This window comes from Hirundo rustica, chromosome 2, assembly GCF_015227805.2.
Source record: "Hirundo rustica isolate bHirRus1 chromosome 2, bHirRus1.pri.v3, whole genome shotgun sequence".
Taxonomy (NCBI): Eukaryota; Metazoa; Chordata; class Aves; order Passeriformes; family Hirundinidae; genus Hirundo; species Hirundo rustica.
Window position 1 is genome coordinate 10090256 of NC_053451.1, and position 22788 is coordinate 10113043.

General features: G+C 34.0%; 1 protein-coding gene across 1 annotated transcript in view; it reads right to left on the reverse strand.

The window, feature by feature from the left end:
* The window catches only part of NCAM2 (neural cell adhesion molecule 2), a 285587-nt gene that overhangs the window by 70521 nt on the left and 192278 nt on the right, over nucleotides 1-22788 (reverse strand). The window contains exons 10-12 of the mRNA XM_040056166.2: nucleotides 13333-13520; nucleotides 12633-12729; nucleotides 2039-2212 (exon numbers count right to left, since the gene is read on the reverse strand). Coding sequence (XP_039912100.1) covers nucleotides 2039-2212; nucleotides 12633-12729; nucleotides 13333-13520 — 459 coding nt within the window. The remainder of the gene's footprint in view (nucleotides 1-2038; nucleotides 2213-12632; nucleotides 12730-13332; nucleotides 13521-22788) is intronic.

The window sequence follows — 22788 nt, forward strand, 5'->3', positions numbered from 1 at the left end:
ATCCCTAAAATGTGAACAGACGGAAAAAGTGGTTTTGTTTCTATTAAGGAACATCGACTAAATGTGCAAATTATGATGATCCAACTACAAATTGTAATACAGAAAACTGACTGCATTCTAAACATCCTCCTCACATAGCTGAGATAATGTTGAGGCATATCAACAAAAAAGTTCTCAACAAAACTTTTCAGCATACGGTTAGGAGACAATGAAATGATGAGGAAAACACATGCTTGCAAGATGGTTTAGCCCCATTAAATCATCCATGTGAAAAAGGAGAGTAAAATGTACAAAGAAGGATGTGGGAAAATAATATGACATTAAGCAGGAAGTAATATAGCTTGCTGCCAAAGAAATTCTTAACATAAGTAAGAATGGCAGCAGAGATCCTAAATACTCATTATCTGTTTCAAGGTGATAACAGCTGCATAAGGACTGCAGGTATTTGTATGTCTACTCCAATTTTAGAACCACAGAATTCAAACTTGGACTAAAATGATCCCAAGATCAATTCATGTTACAGAAATCTCCAAAATGATCAACAACTTAAAAACACTCAATGCTGAAAGAATTTTTCAAAAGGAATGTGAATTTTTTAAGAAGGAGGCTTCAGTCAATTCTAGTGACGAGGGTCTGTCAAATTACAACTTTCCTATTGTAATCAATTAATATTTTAATAAACATCACACAAACAGAAACAATGGCAAAGAAAGTTTTATGGGGAGTAAGATGAGTATGTTTTTTGCAAAGTTAACACTGAGGACATTTATTTGTTCTGGCTTTACAATGAAATTTATCATCTGTGTGATTGACTGATTGATTCTAATCACTGGGTTTTTACTCATTTGAGCAGCTTGCACCCTACTGAACAGACTGGTCAATTCAGGTTTACTATTTGATATTGTTCATATCAGAAAAAAAATATTTCAAATTCTTTGAAGGAAGTAGCTATGAGAATAAAAGTCTCTAACTTGATCTGCAACACTGCATGAAAAGAAAGGAAGAAGTACACCAATATAATGTGCCTGTCCTGCAAACAGAGGAAACTCAATGTCTTCTTTAGATGTTATGGTATTGAAAGAAATTCAAGTTATACTGGAATAAATTGAATGTTACTGTTTGACATTATTACATTTATACACAGAGTTACTGGCTTGAGCTAAGAAAAAAAAGCTAAGGAGTTATAAACTTGTTTTTTGAATACATGTTAACTACACATTCATTATATCATTCTTTGAAATAATTCTGCAATTTTGAACATCTTCAATTTAGTGCAGAATTTTTGAATGATTACAGGATGCGAAAAAGAAAGAGAGAACACACACTAGATTTGCTGCATTTTTGTCTCCTATGACTCTGCTGATAGCTGCAAAAGCATTTACTTCCTGAAGTATTAATCAGAAGACTGTTAAGTCTGCCTTAACTTGCACTAAAAATACCAAAAGGCAAATTTGGATACAAGGGTTAACATTACTCTGTATGAACTCCAGCTCATCAGGGGAGAACTCAAAAGAGCTCTTGTCTGTTTCGGGAGGCTTATGCTCTTTTCTGCCAAGAGACGTGCAAGTAAGTACCCTTTTAGCATTATTGCTTGTTGAACAAACATGATATGCTTTTGAAACAGGTATCTTGAATATTTACAGCTATGTAGAAAGTTACTAAGTAGCTCAAAATCAGTAATTAGTGCCCAGGAATAAATATTATATAACAGTTTACTTGAAATTATTAATCTAGCTGCATACATAATACACATTCTCAAATAATGCCATTTCTACCCTCTCCAAAAGCTGGCTTTTGGCTGGACATGAAAAATGGACAACAATCATAATTTTTTTTTAAATAAAAAGTAACAGTTGAGTTTTACAAAGTTGCAGGACTATTTCTAACTGGTGTAGAGAGTAGTAGTGTAGAGTAACTAGTACAGAGATACAGCTACTAGACTAAGACAAAGAAAGAAAGAGTTAAGACATAGCATTTTCTCTGGACATTTTTCTCAGTTAAAATACTTCAATTTTTTTTTTTTTTTTTGTGTACTCACTTTGAACTCCATGGGAGCGAACTATTTTCCAGGTTTCCGAGGCTACCTCTTTCACATCCACTTGGTAGTGGTGAATGGGCACACCTCCATGTGAATCTGGCTTATTGAATGAAACCTTGGCAGTGGTTTGTGACAGCTCTAAAACTCGCACTCCGTGAGGATTTGATGGCACATCTGAAAAAGTACAAACACAGCTTAAAAATCAGCAACAACTAGACCTAGGCCTAAGCAGCTGATAATCTACCCACAAAAGTTTCCTTAGAGTCTTCAGGGGAGAAAATAAAAAAACTGAATATAGTGCAAAAATATTTGTGTTAGATAAACAACTTAAGTTTTCTACTACAGTGCTGTAAGAAAACTGCATTAATTTCCTTGTATGCAAAATTTTCCATTTTTGCCTTTCTTTTATAATCTATTTTTCATAGCTAATTTCATCATAGAAATGTAAGAGATCACTTTGATGACTGTGTAATTATGTAAAAAATATAACAAACAATATCAAATTAACAAAACAAACAGTTACAGCTAATTAGACATACCAGAGTTTAAATTCTTCTAAATAAGCTTCTGACAAAGAACCTTATAAATAATTTGGCCATTTTATGGAATTCTGAAATGCAGCTGAAAACATGAATTTTTTTTTTTTTTTAGGCTGGATTTCAAGCTACTAAGAAAATATGTTAATGGAAGGTTTTTTATCCTCTACCCAGCTTAAGAAGTAATTTGAAAATTATGTTGAAAGAAATATTTTCTCTGAAAGCAAAAGCAAAGTATATGTTTCAAAGTAGAAAAGATCTATGAAAATAAAGCGGGTGTTTGTGGGTGTTGAAATGCTACATATGAAACAAAAGAAAAAAATAACACTCAGGTCAGTACATCTTTAAAATAGAAACATTACATTATTTTTACAATTTGTGATCAAGATCATAGAAGTCAAAAGACAGCTTTTCTAATTGTCCTACATTTTAAGTAGTTATAATTAAAAAAAGTGATATTGAAAATGATACGAAGAATTGTAATTCTGTGGACAGAATACCAGGGTTTTGAAACACCATAAAAATTTCTTTTCTGATACATCTGAAAATGATTTGCACAGCTTCTTCCAGATTCGACATTGCTTTTGTCTCCATGTTATAAAAGATATTTTTGTAAAGACATGCCAGAATTTGAGCCAAAGCCTGTAATTTGGTTAGTGGGTAATGAACCATTTACATAAAATATTGCCTGCATTCAAAGGCTGTCAGACAGTTGTGAATAAAAAGAAATCAATCTGAGCTTAACCCAGCATTGGTACTTGAATGAAAATGAGACGAAAAATTCTACAAAATATTAAAGAAAAGATTTAATTACATATTAAGCCACAGATTCTCAGGAAAAGGACACTGCCAAATCTGGTCTAAAGGGGCTGATTTGTATAATCACTTAACTATCAGAAACTTAAATTTTTTTCAGAAGAATATCATTGTCAGTTGTTAGACTTGAGTGTTTTATGGAAATATCATACCTCTTACAGCTGGCATTTCTGATTCCAGATCTCCTGAAACCTCCAATACTTGGTGTCCATTGGGTTAAAGCCAATATAGATTTTATTTATATGGATAAGAAAGTTGTAATATCTTTTACTTAAAGACACAACTATGTGAATCCATGACATTACAGATTTTAGTAGAATTCAGATCTCAGCTTGAGGGATTCAAACCCTTTCCTATTCCAGAAAACAACTGGGATTTTTCAAGAAATGTTCATGTTTCTTAGAAAGGGATAGAAGATTTTTGATCAAAAAGAACATGAACAAATGTAACCAGTCTGCTATGAATCCATGAAGACACAGACCTGGCTTTTGGATCTCTTTCTAAAGAGATCAAAAAATTGTGGGTCTTTAGGAAAAAGAAATTGTGTTCAAAAAACATACAGACTGTTCTTTTCTTTGATCACATAGAAGAATGAATTATATGAGTTGCTTGTTTAGTCAGTAGTCACCCCAAAATCAAAAGAAGATGAGGATTAGAACCAATTTATGACTAATGCCTTTCCTTCAGATTCTCCTTAGAGCTGAGAAGTACTTGTTTGGTTTTTTTTCCCCGATATAGGCATTAAGTACATAAGCACCATCCTGTGTACAGATGCCTTCTCTCCTGAACTCAAATGGCAGCTCTGAGAAGAGTGGGAAAAATACAGTGTAAGAATCCCTGCAAAGCAATGCAGGCAGGACAGCCACACCTAAGCAGATTGGCATTAGATGAGTCATGTGTATACCATCATTTGGGAAGATGAATATCAACACTCAGTAATAAAGATGAATGCTCGTTGGATTCAATTGCAAGCTAAAAGCTGCTGTGGATACCTACAGTATTAAAAAATAGCTTTTAAGCTTCTAAAAATTATTTTTCTCTTGTTAAAAGTGTTCAAAATAAACAAAAATGAAATGAATAAATATCTATTTTCATTCATATTATTTTTATGTTAGTTTTTGGATGATTTTTTAAAATAAGGTGATTCCCTGATGCCTCTGCCTGCATCAAAACCATTATTTTGAGACATAAACTTTAGAGAATTAAGGATTTTAGAGGGGTTAAGATTTTAGTTAGAGATAAGCTTTGCTGAAATTAACTAAAGTAGATAGGTAGGCTTTGCTGAAATTAAAAGTTAGTAATAAACTAAGAGAAACTGGGTTTGTGATCACTCTTCTGTATTAGAATAACTGATTACTTGTTAACTTTATGTTTGGTTAGCTGAGTTTATAATGAAGAATACAGAAACTGATAAATAGCTTTTAGGTACATAAGAAACTGTAGACTTCCTCTGCCCAGAAACCCATTGAACAGTCAGAAAGACAGGAAATAGGAGTCCTACCAAGGGTTCATTTATCACATTTGCATTGAAAAGGTAGAAAGGTCAGAACGAGGAAGACTTCTTTACTTCCTCATTTTGGGGACCCCTCCCCATGGAAAGGACCACCGACCCATTTCAAAGAACAAACTATGCATGCTTAATAGCTTTTCAGCTAATTACCATACAAAGCAGGGAATGGGACGTACCAGGGTTATGAATACGCGTTTGTGTTATGAATATTCAATGCTTTTGTAAATAAAAGGACTCTGTGATCACCTGTAAATTGTGGTGTGTATTTGGGAGCTATCCTGCATGCTGCCTGGCATTGTAATAAACATAACACTTTCTAACTTTAAGCTGTTAGAGAGTTTTTGTCCATCACAGCTGGGTATCAATACTAGATCAGTACTCATATTTACTTTAATAAGTCAATTTGGTCTACGATATGAAACAAAAATGTGTTATTTACATATCCACTCTGTTCTTGACTTTCCAAATGTTAAGGAGACCTCTCTTCCCTTTGTGTTAATGCCTGTGTGTGGTTAAGTATAATAAGTATGGCAGAGGGAAGATTAAATCCTTTAGGAAGAGCCTTATGTTTGCTACTGCAGATTCAAGCATAATTTCTGCCAGACAAAGTTGTGATTCCAGTTGATAATAAGCATGAAATTAAGCTCCTTTGAAAACCCAGTGCAATATTTTGTGTAACTAGCACAATGCAATATGTTTAGAACTCACTAAAGTGTAAAATACATCCATAATACTATTTTAAACATGCATTCCAAGCCACTGATGTGCTGTAAGTTTTATGCAGTTTTCAAAGTTGAACTATTTCAGTTCTAACGAAGCGAGTGAATCACCTGAAGAAAATATAGCAGGAGACACATTCCTGGCGAAAACCAAAAGCAAATATTAGCAATACCATCAAGATATAATAAAATACCTACTATCTATTTCCAGCTAGGTAGATCTGTAACATTTTTCCCCAAACAACAACATAATGAACTGAATCTAATTCTGTAGTTCTCTAATGAGTATAAATTTGATCATGCAGCCTTCTTGTCTTGATCCAGCTAAACATTCTTGCATTTGAGCTGTCCTCTGTCAGCTGCAATTACTTGGAGCATTGCTGTGATTTTCACGTTAGAATTGCAAGGCTTTTGGATCAGTGTTTAGCAAGAGTGAAGAATAATTTGCAATGTTGTGTACTTCGAAGTCTGTGCCTGGGAGGATAGAGCTGTGGATTTTTCTTGTTCTTTTTCCTTCTAAAACCAATCAACAAAATCAGTCTTAGAGAAGGTTAGCTACAGGTAGTGATCACTAATTCATATACTAATGTAGATATAAGTAGAAGGACTAAGTAGTAGGAAAAGGAAGGGATTTACTTTCTATAATTTAAAGGTCACTTAGTGATAGCAAAGATTCCAGAATATTTCCTTAGAAGTTTCACTGCTATCTTCTTTTTTGTCATTATACTGCTGTCAAGAGATAATTCATCACAAATTCAGCCTTTAAAGACATAAAAAGTCCCAACAAGTGTCAGACATTTTTCAACTTTTTCCTCTTTCCACAGAATCTCTGTTCAATATGTGACTATATTCATGTATGATGTTAAAGAATCGCGAGGAGCCAATTTAGTTTTGATTTCTGTCTCAACACTGGTTGTCAGAGGTGTGTAGGGGAGAGGCTGCACATGTGCCACTCTCCAGGCAATTAGGAGAAGATGGATGAAAGCCTTGTTTCTGGGGAGACTTTGCCTGATAACCACTTCACACGTCACATGGGACAGGCAGTCAGCAGGAGACTACCAAGGACACTGTATTCCCCAGAGAGTTTTCTCCAATCAGATGGTGAAAGGTCTCCAGCAACAGACTGCAGTGGAAGGTTGGATCGGGCCAGTGGTCTCCTGTCAGCAGACAGACTTTGGGAGGGACCAGGGGGTATAAAAGTAACTGCACAACAAGCTCTTTTTGAGCCTTGTCTTTTGGCCAGGGGCTTTTTGGCTTTGGGCGTGGTGTCTAGGGCTTTTTGTGTCTTTTTTGGAGAGATTTTTGAGTGTGGAGGCCTTCTGGATCTTGGTTTTTTGCTTTGCCTCTAGTCTGCTGAGGTCTGCTTCTTGCCCCGGCCCCAGCCTGCCTTTTAGCTCTCCTGCCCTCACTGGCTCTTGCTTGCCCTCACTACTGTCCTGCCTCCCTGTGTCGCTGACCAATGCCCTACTTGCTTCATGTCTGCATCCATGCCTCTGGTGGTAACACCTGTGTCTGTCTCCCACCTCTCTTTCTATCTCTCTCTCTCTTTCTCTTTCCACTCCCCCTCCCCTCCATCCTTTTCCATTTTCCTTCCTCTTTGTCTTTTCTACCCCTCTTTAGTAGGGCAACTGCTTTTTTCGTTTGTTTGTTGTTACCAATAAACAGTTCTCAGGTACAACGTTGTCTTGGTTGACTTAATTTTGTTCTAGATCATCTGTTTTTAAAAGAACTCCTTGCAATTTCCCACAGTGGAATGTGACAAGAATCAAATAAAATTAAATAGGATCCCCAAACAATAGGTGTGAAATTGCACCTCATCTATTCTGTACTCAGCACATAATGTTGGTTTTCACAAATGGACTTTGTGATATAATGGCCTAAGTAGAATTGGTTTGGCTCCAAAAACAGTACTACAGATGATAGAGAAGCACACGCAGAATTATGAGTTCATATTTGTCTCCACTGATGTGTAAAATCTCCTACAATTACGACCAAACTTGTTCAATAAATGACTACTTTTTATCACTGGGGATTTTCTCTTCAAGCTATTTTTTGGATAGCTTTATGGAAGAAAATAACTCCCTCTCAGAGTTCAGTAGTCCTGGTATAAACAGAGAAAAGGAAATGATTCTGTGAGAGTGGGTAGTGGGCTCCAAGGATGATCTTTCAGTCTCCTGTCTCTTGTCAATATGTTCTACTGCATTTCTTCAGCTTTTCCTCTCTCTGTATATCTGGCATATATATTGACTGAAAATAACCATGTCTAAGTGCTGACTCGAAATAGCACCAGACCTTGGCAAGGAAATAGATGCGGCTGGGGACTAGAGTTCTGGAGCGAAAAAATTTCTATGAAATAGTTGTGCTTGTACATCCTTAGAATGGAAAAAAAAAAAAAAAAAAATCCCTCAAAATAAAAACTACATATATTTCTTTTGCCAAATCTCTGGGAGTTTTGGAAAAATAAGCATTTGGTTAGTAAAGAAGACAACAGCCAATCATTTATGTATTTACTTGTAAAATAAATTTGTTTGTAAAATTTTTACAAATTTTACAAATATTTGAACAAATAAATACAAAAATGATAGATTAAAGTAAGACACATGAACACAAAGAAAAACACTGCTGATATGTTGATAATTTTATACCTATGCTAATTGAAAATATGTTGCTGTTTGGTTTATTTTTTGATAAAAATCTTGTAGCTGATGCTGCTTTTATGTGAATGGCAAGTTTTGGAGCAGCAACCTAGATTTTAGGTCTGCCCATATTTTTATGGAGACAATTGGGCTTTTGGCAGAATATTATTTTCTTTTTCATTATAATACTCTCCAGGAAAAATTAAGTCCTACTACTTTGATTTTCTTTTACCTGCATGGAAATGCAAATATTTGGTGAAAAAAGGAACGTCCATTAACCATCAGTAAAGTGCCAGCATTTACTACGGGCTAGTAAATTTCTAAATTTGATTTTGTAGTCTTTGTCAGTTGTCAATCAGCCTTTTTATATTTTGAGCATGACTTTATTCCATAAAACAGGTTACAGGGTGCACTTTCTGTTAAGCTCAATTATGGTCTTTCCCTTATTTTCACTTGCTTTTGTATCTAATTCAATAAAGTGGTATGGGAGTTCTGAGTATCTAATGACATCATTGACTTTTTTTTTTTTTTTTTTTAAATTCTCTGTAATATTCCTGTACAAAGAAAAAAGATAAATCATAGAGCTGTAGCAGATGTAGCATCTCTCATTTGCTCAGAGAAGCTGTACCTGCTCCATCACTGGAATTGCTCAAGGCCAGGTTGGGCAGCGTTGAGCACCCTGGTCTAGTGAAAAGTGTTCCTGCCCACAACAGGATTTTTAAAACCTATGCCATCCCAGAATACAAAGAAGAAGGGGAAAGTCTAGGAAGAGTAAGGTGAATCATATTTGACTTTTTAAAGCTCTAGATTTAGCCCAGCTATATATCCAGCTGTAGAAGACTGCCATTAATATTTTAAAAAAGATAAATCTTCAAAATTCTCATTTAGCTCTGTGTCATCAACTTAAATTTTACCATTTTAAGATATTAAATTACCTATTCCAATAACATAGTCCTAAACTACTGATGGCCATGTGACTTTATAATTACATACACCAAACATTTAAAGTAGTTATATTGAGACCTCAACAAAACAGAAGAATGCTTTTCTAGTTCATACTGAATTGTGCTATTGTGATTTTGTGATATTTCACATAAACAATGCATAAACAAGACTTGGACAAATCTAGGAATATCTGTGCTCACCTCAGGCTCTGAGAGCCATTGGGCCAACTGGCCAAGCTGACCTGGCTTGAAAAAAATTAAGCTTAAATTTAACTTAGATTAAAACCAGAGCATAAGTAAAGTTCTAAAATAAATATTGTGGATGTTGTGCTGACATGAAGCAACTAATTTGCAATGGCAACACGTGACTATGGTTCTTTTCACATTCTTTATGTTACTCACATAACATTTTAAAAGCTCAGGTAATGAAAAAGGGGTTCACCCACGTAGCATTTTTAAAAGTTGATCACAACAACAGTCAGGTCAAAGTCACATCTGATTAAGCTTTCAACAAAACTCCGAAGTTTCTAAGCAGGCCAGCACTTTCTAGAATGAAACATCAAATACTCTGCACCTTTTCAGTTGTTTTGATAGGTTTAAATGAAGTTCAATCTGATTCAGCAGCTCTGTATAATCTGAGTGAACAGTTATGGTTTTTCTGTCATAGAAATATAGCTGTAAACTGCATATCAACTCTGAAAGAAATCTCCCTTTTAAAAATCTTCAATAAGTCTAATTTCTTAAGAAAAGCAAGAGGAATAAAGACAATGGAATTTTGACAGTATGATGACTTTCTAAGTAGCAGTAAATTAATAAAAAAATGTAGCTTGTCTTAGCTGAAATCCAGCAAAGCAGAAAATGGAACAAAACATGAAGGAACAAGCAATTCCTACAGAATTTAAAGAGAAAACAATTGAGTAAAATGATATTATTTGTGATCAAATTTACCCCAGCAGCATACTTTACTTAATACTGTCTCCTAGCTAGGAATTGTATTTATTTTTCCCTGACAGAGCCTTTGTAAAAGTATTCTATGCCCCAGCATTTGTATTTACAATCAAAGCCAGAAGGCAAAGCAGGCCACATGGAAATGCATGAAATGATTTTATAGGCTTTAATATGGAAAATATCAATCATTAGGCCTTCCTAATCAACCAGAGTGAAGTAACCAAGGTAATAAAGGAGATAAGGAGAAAGCTGCATTGGACATCTTATACCTGTAACCATTATAGTAGTTTCATGCTCCATGATCATTTTCCAGTTCCAGCTGATGCCAGTGTAAGTGCAAAGCTTGTAACACTGAATTACACATCTGGGCTTTTATTCCAAAACCAGTCTATTTAGAGGCAAATGCTAAAAATACCAATCTTTCAGGATACTGAATATTATGCATTAAACTACTGTAAGTCGTGCATAGCAGGTAGTGCATATAGAGCACAGTGACACCCCAAATCCAGTTTTTCCAGTCCTGTTCATTACCACTACTAAAAAAACCTGCTTTTTTTCTTTCTATTTTCTGTATTTAATATCATTATCTAGAATATCCCCATATAGATCATGATTTACAAGATCACTTCCCGTAACTCTATTTATCCTCATTCCCCATAACTACAGCACCTATTTTTTAAGTGTTCATCTAGTTTCCTGAAGAACTGAAAGAAAAAAAAAAAAAAAAAAAAAAAAAAAAAAAAAAAAAAAAAAAAAAAGGCAAAACATTGCAGAAGTAGAGAATATTAATCTGTTTAAAAACCTGGCATCAGTAACATTTTGGATCTAGTTGTATTAAAAAGAAAGAAAGAAAAAAAAAAGTATTACAGCTTGTTATCTGTCCTTGCATTTTCAGGGGTGCTCATGTGTGAATTTCCTGAAATAAAATGACAAAATATCATGAGCCTTTTCAATTAACTTTTCAATGTTAATATTCTTTATTAAAATTAATTAATAAATTATAAAAGCAGGGGGTATAAAAATGGCTAAAATAATCATTCTGTAGTATCATGCATTGTTATGAGATGTTGTTCTGCAAATCTAAGGATTAAAAAAACCAAAAAAAACCCCAAAAAACCCCCAGCTTTCTGGAGAATATCTGTTGAAATGCACTCCCAAGTGTATACCCATTTATGAAAAAAGAGCACACAGTGGCAGCCAGAACATTTTCTCATAATTTTCTCTCCTGAGAGGTAAGACACCAGAGGGATGCAAGTGGTGATTTTCCTTCCTTTCCTATTATTTACATTTATGGCTTCAAGAAAAGCTTTGTTTCTTGGTAGTCAAATGTAGCTGTCAAAGAAAGGTAACATCACACCACAGATAACACCCCCAAAAAGTTGAAAAATAAAGGGTAATGGATCTTTTAAATGATGTAAAATTTTGTGTCATAGAAATTTGAACCCTACATTTTCCTATTTTATGAAGCTCAGTACTTTTCATGGTTCTTCAAAGCCAAAATATATATTACAGGAGGAATGTGTGCCAGGATCCTACAGAGATGATGGGAAAAACTTTCAAAACTGTGCACAAAGTCTACGAAGACTATTAATAAATAATGGGTTTTTATAATTCCTGAGACACCAAAAGAAAATAATTGCTCTATGGAGCAAAAATACTCAAATAATAGCAACAGGTCAGAGAGCTTCCCTGTGACTGGATGTGCATGATTCAGCAATGCTCCCCTAAAAGTCTCCCTAGTAGGAGCCAAAAGATGATTTGATCTTATCATAAAAAAAAAAAAAAAAAAAAAAAAAAAAAAAAGGAAGAAGTATTAGACAAAAAATATAATTGAAAGTACTGCTAGGAAACTCTTATTCTGATTTCATCTCAGTTAATAGTTATTTCTGCCAAAGAACAAACATATATTCATGTTTTTCTATTTGCCTAAACAATAGAAGGGCATAAAAATATTCAGACATTCTGTAACAACAGGGTGTAGAATATCTCAGAGCTTAAATTATTTCAATCTAGCACTCCAGTCAAATACTAAGCACCACTTTCAAGTAACTAAAAGTGCAAATGGAGATAAGAAATTCTTTGCTGAAGTATTTCAGTCTTTTGTAATTTTTGCTTTATCAAGAAAATATGAGAGAGAAAAGGGAAAATAGGAATTTTCTAATTCCTTCTTACTGCCTGCAAACCATATGTCTCTCTGCTGAAGTAATAAAAATACATCATTATAAATGTAGGATATAGTAAGAGCAAAGGAAAAAAGGTTAGATTAATTTTTTTCAAGTTCCAGAAAGGCCTTAAAATTAAATCAGAAGAAGATTCCTATTCTGAGGGAACTGGTTTATTTTACTTTATATTGCAGCTCAGCTCTTAGACAATTAAATTACCTGCAAACAGTCCAAGGAATAAACAGTGGATAGTGTGTCTGAACTTAATGTTGATTAAAGTAGGAAAAAATATTTAAAGCAAAGGAAACAAAATTTTAACTTACCAGCTTGACCAAGTGTATACTCCTGATATCTTGTTCCTATTCTGTTTGTGGCTGTACAATTATACCGTCCGAAATCACTGTCAGATGTGGGAGCAATCTTTAAAATGAATACACTTGTAAATATTAGTTGCTAATTAACTATATATATATATATATATATATTTAAATCAAAAATTCAGGTATTCAAGTAATTCCTTAACCGATATGCAGATGTGCTCTTACTTCAACATATCTAGTATATTCTCCAAATAGAGACCTAAATACACATTTCTTCATGTTTGATTCTCAACTTCAAATGAGGAAATCTGATAATGGAAAATAGTGACATTGTTCATCTTTATAATTTCCCCTTTAAACAATAATTAAACAACAAAAAAAAAAAATACAAAAACTAAAACTTTTTGTCGATATCAAGCATCTACCAGGCAGTGACTTTAATTTTCAGTCTTAGCTTGACAGTTTAGTTTTATATCTATTTATGGGTTATTTTTTACTTCCAAGAATGCAAGTTATATTTCTGTTGGATATGTGTAGATAGATCAGTTAATATATAGCTGTTTGTTGTTTTGTTCCTTTTTTAGGAGTGTTACTTATTAAATTGTAGGGTTTAGCCTTAAATACGCTCTACAGTACTCACAGTGCTGCCAAACTGAGGACAAAATTGTTCTGCCAACACACTGATTTCCATTTGAAGTCTTACCTCTAGAATCAGCTTTCTTCCTGTACTGTAGGTCTTCAAATGAGTTGTATTTTTTACAGGTAAAACTAATTTTCCTCTTTTCCACTGAACTGAGGCAGACGGATTTGCTAGCACTTCACAGCTTATATTGATGGGATTGCCTTCCCAAGAGTAATACATGGTTTGATTTGACACAAATGTTGGAGCATCTGGAAAAAGGAAGTAATGCACAAGTTTATTAAGTGGTTTAGTAAAACAAGCTGTTTACCTATATCAAAGCTTTCACGTTCACTAAGAAAATTCAATTGATCGTTGTGTCAGTTTACTATGGAACATGGAAGTTATAGTATTCAACCTTAGGTTTGTTTCACTTTTATCTTGGTAAGTTTCTCCTCTCATAAATGAACTTCCCAGGAAAGAGAATACCGGTTAAATACATTTAATATTAGGCAATAACAGGCCCTTGAAAGACACTCTCTCAGAAATGAAGAAGAGCGTTTTCTCTTGAGGATGGCAAACTCTTCAGCCAGACTCTTATATGACAAAGGGAGGTGAGCTAAAAACATAAACTGTCTATTCATGTGTTGATTTTACAGTGTTTCCTTTTGCTATGGAGAAATGACATTTAGTCCTCAAATTTTCTTGTGTTGTGGCTTCACTCATTTCTGACTGGAACTTTATCATACTTTATAAAATCTTTCTAAAGAGAGATGTTTATTTGTGAAAATAAAACTTTAAAAAATAGCAAACGAATACAAAAAATGTTATAATGTATTCTACCTACTTCAAAAAATACATTGTGCATACATTATTTTGGACAATCTATATATCAGTTCCTTATGAAATTGTAAAGCCACAGTGAAGTAAAAAGATGGTATGTTTTTCTTACAAACCTGACTGGTTTTTAAGAAATGGCTGCATTAAACATATACCAAACACTGAGTCTGACACAGAGGAAATTGCTGGTTTGCAAACTGTGATCTTCAGACGACAGTGCCACTAAGTGACAAGACTTCTCTCTTCTACTCACTGTTTCTCTGGAGAGCAGGAAGTTTAATGATCTCTGTAAAATGAGAGGGAATAGCCTTTTCCCTCTTCTTCTTATGTCTTGGGTGAATAGTGTTTTATTCTATCAAATATTGATTTGTGTTATTTCCTAATTTCATTGTTATTATCTTTAACAGTACTAAAAAAAAAGAAAATTCTTTATTCAAGGAACTCCCTTAGTGCTTTAATTCCCAAAGAGAATTATCAGTTACAGCTGCGGCAATGGCATCACTTTTAATAACTAAGATACATATATATATATATTTGTTTTAATAAATAGCTCCCAAATGTTTCTATATGTGCTCTGGAAAATCTATTCTAGTCTTCTCACATATAGCTTAGTTTTAGGCAAGAAAATTCCTAACAGGTCTGTCAGAGACCAGTATTGAGCATCTTTAGTATCAAGTAAAATTTACCTTCAGGAATGGTTAAAAACAACTGGTTTTTTTCTTCTATTTTTTTTATTTTTTTTTATTTTTCCTGAAGTGCCCATTTTCAACTTCTTCCTGTTTGCCTCTGTCAAAAAGCAAAACTTTTTGATGACATATGCTGCTTCTGCATGCAGGCATTCTGGCTTTGAGCAAAAATAACTGTTATCAATAGAAGTTTTAAAGCACAGATCAAAGCTGCTACATTGCTCAAGGCCAGCAGCATCTCCTTTAATAACTGTTCAGCCCTTATTTTTGTAGCAAAACAAGCATTTTCGTCTAAATAAGTAAAGCTTGCCTGGCTATGAATTTATTTACAAGACACAGGAGCTCATCCTTCTGCTCCAAGAGTTTTAGTAAGTAATTCTAGTGATCTTGATTTTCACAGACCTTTAAATACCTCATATTTCAGCAGCTAAACAGTTTAATGCAAAGAACAGACTATCAAAGAGTCTTCAGAGTGTGACGTCTCACACTAGCAGAAAATACAAAGAGAAAAGCAAACTGCATAAGCATGTTTTATGGTTAGCTGTGGTCAAGAATCTCAGAATACCAAGGCTAAAAGCCTTGGCTTTTCCTCAAGAAACGAAGTTCATTGTGGGAATCACTTTCAGGAAAACTGTACAAACTTATTCCTGCACATTCAATAGATGGATCAACAGCAGGTTCAACAAATAGATTGGAAATCTCATTAGAGTCTTTGTGAGGTTCCAAATGTGGTTATTTCACAAATTTTATATAAGCAAGGTATTCCAATGTGCAATTTCTCAAAATAAGTTCACTCCATTTATGAACACTGGCATTAATGTTGAAGATTAAAAGATACTCTGAATCTGAGCAATCATCCTTCCTAAATGACATTATGGTTTGATGTTCAATACATGGGGCAAACTCACTATTTTAAGACTTACAAGTGAAAAAGTAGTGTACACTTCTATACTGCAGAAAAAAAGCATTTAAGACAACAGGGACTTCCAATTTCAGACTTCTCTCTCTTCTAAAGGTAGATTTTGATTACCCATAGTATCTATTTGTTGATATTTTAAAAGAATAGGTGAGTTATGGACTGCCATCTGTACAAAACTACTGGTATTAACAGTCATAAACACAATAAACCACAAATAGGATTAAAAGTCTGTCAAATAAGGATATATCCCAAAATAAAAAACTCAGAATTGTAAAGCATTCCCCTCAAAAAAGAGCTTTGTCATTTCCTTCTCAAAAAGCCTGTGTAAAAAGACTTTACAGCCATTTCCCCAGCAGTCAGGACCTCCAATATACAAAAAGAAGAGGATCATGCTAATGACTGGTTTCAGAGAAATTGTCTTAAGACAGATGATTTTTGCTTTCCTAGTCAGGAATTGAGTAAGATGCCTGGAGTGATATTTTAGAAAAAAATATAATTCTGGAAATAATTTTCTTTTTACAGTACAAATAAAAGTTAATTTACATTTCTTATAAAACCAAGAATTGATTTGGAAGGGAATAATTTGCTTATAAAGAGAACTTGTTTTTTCTTGTATGCTCTTCATCACTAACTGTTTAGTATGCTTAAATGGTTATAGAATTAGTATTTATCAAACCTAAACACAAAATATGTTTAACAGAAAAGAATCACAAAAAATACCAAACCTTAAAACCAAGTTTTTGAAAACAAACATCTGACTATTTATTCTACAAAACCTAATCCCACCAGTTTTATAAAATAACCGACAAAAAAATTACATTAATACCCAGAATATTTATCAAAAAGTCCTATCAATTGAAAATGAAGTAAAATCAACTAGAAATGAGAAGGTGGTTCTATGAAAGGATCTTTAAATGCAATATATGTACTGTTTAAAGAAATAAAAATTTAATGGAAATCAGTTAGAAAATTAGAATCATTAAAAACAGTAAAGTGCTCTGCTTAGCTTCTATGTAACTGAGAATTAATTTACACCTGACAAAATTCAATGCAGGGTGCAAATGAACTTTTCCTTTTAAGCTTTTTACATAAAGTAAAAAGTTAAAATGACATACTAGAGTTCTAAACAGATAAGTAGAAGTAGGAGCTTGAATACATGATGTTAAAAAAAAAAAAAAAAAAAAAAAAAAAAATCAACCCTGGTGGTATTTCTTATATCTCAACTTTTAGGACTCTACTGAAAAAAAAACCAAATAAAACCCCCCAAATTGCAAAAAAATTTACAAAATTTACCACTGATATTATTTAAGAGATGCACACAATGTCATAGAATAGCTCAGGTTGAAAAGGATCTTAAAGATCACCCAGTTCCAATCCCCTGCCATGGGCAGGGACAGCTCCCACTAGACCAGGTTGCTCAGAGTCTCATCCAACCTTCTCTTGAACACTTCCAGGGATGGGGCAGCCACAGCTTCTCTGGGCAACCTATTCTGGGCTCAGAACTAAAAGAAAAAAAATCTTCCTAAAATCTAATTTCTAATAACTTTATTTCAGTTTAAAAAGATTCTCCATATGTTATCACTAAAAAAAAAAAAAAAAAAAAAGTGTATATATATATATATATATATAAAATAAGCCCCCTTTGTACGTGAAAAGGCTGCAAATATCTCCTCGGAGACTTCTCCAGGCTTATCAACATCAACTCTCTTACGCTGTCTCCACAGCTGAGCTGCTCCAGCACTCTGATCACCTTCATGGCCCTCACCTAGACCTGCTCCAGCAAGTCCGTGTCTTTCTTGTATTTGGTGTCCCAGAGCTGGATGCAACACTGCAGGGTGGAGGTCTCACAAAAGCTGGGTAGAGGGGTAGAATCACTCCTCTTGACCTGCTGGCCACAGGGCTTTGCATGTAGCTGAGGATGTGATAAAGTTCATAAGGTTTTAAAGTTCATCTATAAAAGATTGAATATTATTTTGGAGAGATGAGGCAATCCAAGTGAAAAAGACACCTTGAAGGAACAAAGACTATATCATAAAGATATAAAACTAAACCAAACTATTCTATGGTGTAGGTTTCTGTAAAAAATTATAAATTTAGAATGGCACTTTAGAGTAGTTGATGTTATGGCACCAGCATCAGCTAAACTCAAGCTGATCATTATTCCAAGCAAGAGAGAAACTAATAGGTTGGCACTCCAATTAGAATGAGTTCTGGATAACCTGTGTAAGAAGATTATTAAAGAGAAGCAAATTCTGGTCTGAAAGCTGTCTCTAGCATTTAGATATCCTTGTTAGTTACAATGTCCAGCAACAGTGATTCAAGGCCAGACTAATATATCACCTGCCTTGTCCAAAAAGTAATTAAATTAAGGATGACAAAGATCCAGCTCTGTTGTATGTTTGGGGTCATACACAAAATTAGATACAGCAAATTACCTGATTCAGTACATGTGTCCAGACAACTGTAATGGAAAACTGATGTGCAGAATTGGATTCACACTTCTTAATTTAAGAACATAGGTTTTCAAACCTTTTGGCTATTTGTTCCCTTGGAACATATAATAAAAATATGACAGATTGTCAGGTCTAAGACTCTGGGACATTTCCTACAGCATATTATTGGAAGCCTCACTCTAAAATGATTAATGTTGGCATAAGTTTCCATCATCAAGGACTTTAATAAACCACATCCTCTGGCAAATCTAGTACTGTCCTTGCCATCGATCCTGTAAAAGTACCTCAATTTTTTGTAACTCTGCCACAATTTAGTTAACAGCCATTTATCTTTCTCTTGTATTTTTTCCCTCTTACTTTTTTCAATAGTTAATATTTTAAAATTAATAGCTCTTCCTTGGACACAAAGTAGAAGAACCTCCATAGACAAGTACAATAACTGTCATATATTCATTTGCAAGAAGAAATAATATTAGAAATACTTCAAAAATGTGGTTAGGTGACTATATTTTAATCTATAATTATTCTTAAAAGGAAGACAGGAATTGGATAACTTCAGGACTACTAACTTTCACATTACTGCTACTATCACAACCATGTGGCTGTAAGGAAAAACATCCAAGACCCACATAGGAAGCTTCCAAGTAGAAAAGCAAATGAAAGCAATCATATATTGGTTTTAAATTGCCATGTTTATTAGCTAAAACCAGATGCATTTTTTTTTCTGGAATCCAACCCATGATTTAAAAAGTTTTGAGAGGTACATGTTTCTTTCAAAGCAAGTGCAGAAAACACCATACTTTCTGTAAGACTTCCTTTTCCTAATGCCTTAAATGTTAGCTTTCATGTTTTTCAGATTCTGTGCCACCTAGGTGTATAGTTCTGAGCCTCATATTTAGTGTTAGTAAGCTCTCCTCACAAAGCAGACAAATCCTTTCCTGCTGAGTACCACAGAAAATGGTTACAAGTTTTCAGGCCCAAAAGCATAAACAGTGGACTGAGGAGAGAAAACAAGAAGGGTGGGACTTCATAATCTGAAGCAGTAATTGGACAATTAAATCCCAATATGTAAATGGACCAAAACTTATAAAAGTGTGAAACCTTGTGATCAGTCATCCATTTTGTGACCATTTTGGGTCCATCCTAGGTGTAGCCCCGGCCAGGCTCTTGTGCTGCCCATGGGGTATCTTTAAGGGCCTTTTAATCAATGTCTACTTTACTCTCTAGCTCTGTCTAGTCTCTGTTCCAGGTCAGCCTTCCAAAGGCATCATCCCCTGCTCCATTCTCTTGGTTTCTCTCAAAATTCATTATAATATGACATAGATATTCAATAGTATGATGTACTATAGACTGATTCTATCAACTGATTTATGAACAGTAAGAGCCTGCTCCTACTGGCAAACAGTACTAGTTCCTGGAAACCTTGACTAGTATATTATTTTTAATATTCAAACACCATACCAATTGCTCCATTTCCATAGGATACTTTTTGCTAGATGCAAAGCATGTTGATAATTGCACATTAAATAAAGGGCAATGAGTGCATGTATGGCTCAGGAGCTTGGTGTGGCCAGAGTCGCAGAAATTCAATGTACCTATTTTTCTTTGAATTTCATTGACATTAAAGGATTGTATTTGTTTTTACTAAACAAACAAACAAACAAAAACAACAACAAAAAATACCACACAAAAAACAGCCAGACACGAAAGCCAGACTTAAACCCCAAGGAATTTTAATTTCATAGAAATGTCTCCTTTGAATTGATACATCTCTCTAAAATTACCTAAAATAGTTTAAATTAGGAGAAGAAAATATAAAGAAAACATAGCTAGGGAAAATAAGCAAAGTCTGCCACTAATGATGTATAAAATAAACTGTTTGCGTACATCTATTAATCATTCTGTGTGCCTGTAAATCACCAACAATGATCATCACATTTAGGCCAGGAAGACTCCCCCTGCGGATCCATCCCACTAGCAGCAATTTTCATTTTGGTAGTAAAATTATCAGGTGCTGCCAATTGTTAACACATTATTCTCAAATGGTGCCCATTTGTACCAAATTTTCAATTGTTACATTATTCCAGGCCAGAATTACTGGAATAATTTAGTATGGTCAGGTTTCTCCATCAAATACTAGATTACATAATTGTCTTATGGGCAGAGGTGAAAAACTGCAATGTTTTTCTCAAACCAAAATCCTAACCCCATCTTTCTTCATGTCCTATGTGTCACATTTTCAGAACAAAATCCAGTCTTTACCTTCCATATTTTCTTACCTGTCACCCTTAACACCACAACATGCCTCCTTATTGATATCATCCCTCCATTCCCTAATGTCTGTCTCTCTCTCATATGTTCCCAAATCATATTAATTTCTGTATGGAGAAGGACTCTTAGCCTTTTCATCACTTTACTTCATTTTGACATGCAGCGCTGTCCAGAAAGCAACAAGTAAAATCTCTAAAAACATGTTTTGTTCAAGTTTCAAATTTCAACACCACACTTATCACATCACCTGATTATTTTCTTCATAATACTCAGATGCCTTGATTCTGCTTTGATGGATCTGTCTTGGAGGTATAAAAAGGGAAAAGGCCACAATGCCTTTTTTCTCATTCGCAGGTTATTGCCGTGTAATATAAATTACATTTTATATAGTACCAAAATACTTGTGAAGCCATTTAAAATTGATCACATTAATTAACAATGTAAATATTGTAATTTTTTAGCCTGTAAGACCAACTCGCAATGTAGAACCATGCTCAAGGAAGCATCAGAAAATTCTTCCTTGTTTTTTTTCTGCCTTTACTTTTCACAATTGTATATGTGAAAAATTATGACATTAAGAAAAGGTGTTGAAGCATATATATCCATTAATAACTAAATTATTAGAAGCATAACAAAATAAACCCCAAATTCTTTTATTCTTTCAAAATTGTGTTCTTCTATTAAGAGAAAAGTAGATAACATGTTATTAAAAATCTCTTTTAAATGATAGGAAATTAATTGCAAAATTGACCAAAACATGTAGTAAAGAGCTATGTTCAGTAAAAAATTTTTGAGAAATTTCTAATATGAATATAATTTTTAACAAGTTATTAACACGTATTTAAGCAAAATGGTTTTAGGACAGAACTTTTGTTTCAAAGTACTTTTAGAGCCTTTTGGGCTACATAATAGGTAGATTTATTATATAGATGAATAATTTCTCCATTTTACCACACTGTTGTAACATCACAAAGAGACAGTGGATGTATTCAACTCTGCTTCACTATGGGAAATTCGGTGAAATGGTTTTGGAAAGTGACTTTGTGAAAAACCTCATCTTTTGCAGAGAATTCAACTTTCTTATCCCCCTGAAGTCACTGCAATGGAATACTAAACTTCCTGTTGTGCAAGTGCACAAGTGCAAAGAAGGAAAATGCTAAATCTTACAAGTGACATTCATAATATGCCAAAATTATCACACTTATTTCATGATGTTAAAGGTTGACCTTTTCCATCTTTGCTTTCTCATTTTAACCTACAAATTTGACAGGAAGAAATGTAACTAAAGACAATAGTATTTTATTAGAAAAGATGGAATTTTTTCTATTTCAATATTTTGTTTCTCTTGATTTTTTTTTTCCAGTAATTTGTTTGTTTTTTGGGCCATATGATTATATTTATTAGTGTTGTTTTCTGGCTGTCATGACAAGATAGAGCTGGGTCCTCATGACTAATGGATGAAGGGAATATGTAAAGAAGACAAAGATTTTTTTTTTTCAGTGGTGTCCAGTGACAGGAAAGAGGCAATGCCTTCCAATTTTAACGATTCTGTGATCTCTGAGTAGCGATGAGATGTTGCTGCACTGATTTATTTTAACAGAAAGCAAATCCAAATTATGAACTGTTTGAATTTATCATGATTTAGGCAGCTGAAACTTTTGTGACATTTATCACAACATCGAGGTTTCCCAGAGAAGTTGTGGATAATCCATCCATGGAAGTGGTCGAGGCTAGTTTGGAGGGGCTCTGAGCAACCTGGTCTAACAGAAGTTGTCCCTGCCCATGGCAGAGGGGTTGGAACTGGATGACCTTTAAGATTGTCTCCAAACCAAACCATTCTATGATTCTGTGATAGCATTTGTGACATCTTGAACACAGCTGTAGCCCTTTATCAATTGAAAACCTTTCTTCCTTGAAGGTAAATACAATTTGTAGCTCAATCTGTTGAATCCACCTTTAAGAAATGTTGTACATTTTTTGCAAAGATATAAAATTAAATTGCAGGAATCTAAAGCATCACCCTCAACTGCAGTGCAATACACCTAACACAAAACAAAGCAAATCAATTCATGAAACCAAGTTCAATACTGCAACAGTAATGAGATTGGTTTCAAACTGTGGCAGAAAAAACCCAAAAACCCACAAAGGAAAAGACTGTTATTGATAAGCAATATAATACTAAAACGAATACTGCATAGTTTTCTTTACAGGTAAAGACTATAGTGCACATGCTCCATGATTATTTTTGTTTTTACCACTCCAAGTTGGTGCTTAACTAATGAGGAACATAGCTACAAAAATCTTGTTTGGATGAAAAGCAGTATTAAGAAAAACTACTGTTTAAACGCATTTTTTTAGAAATTGCTTTCTA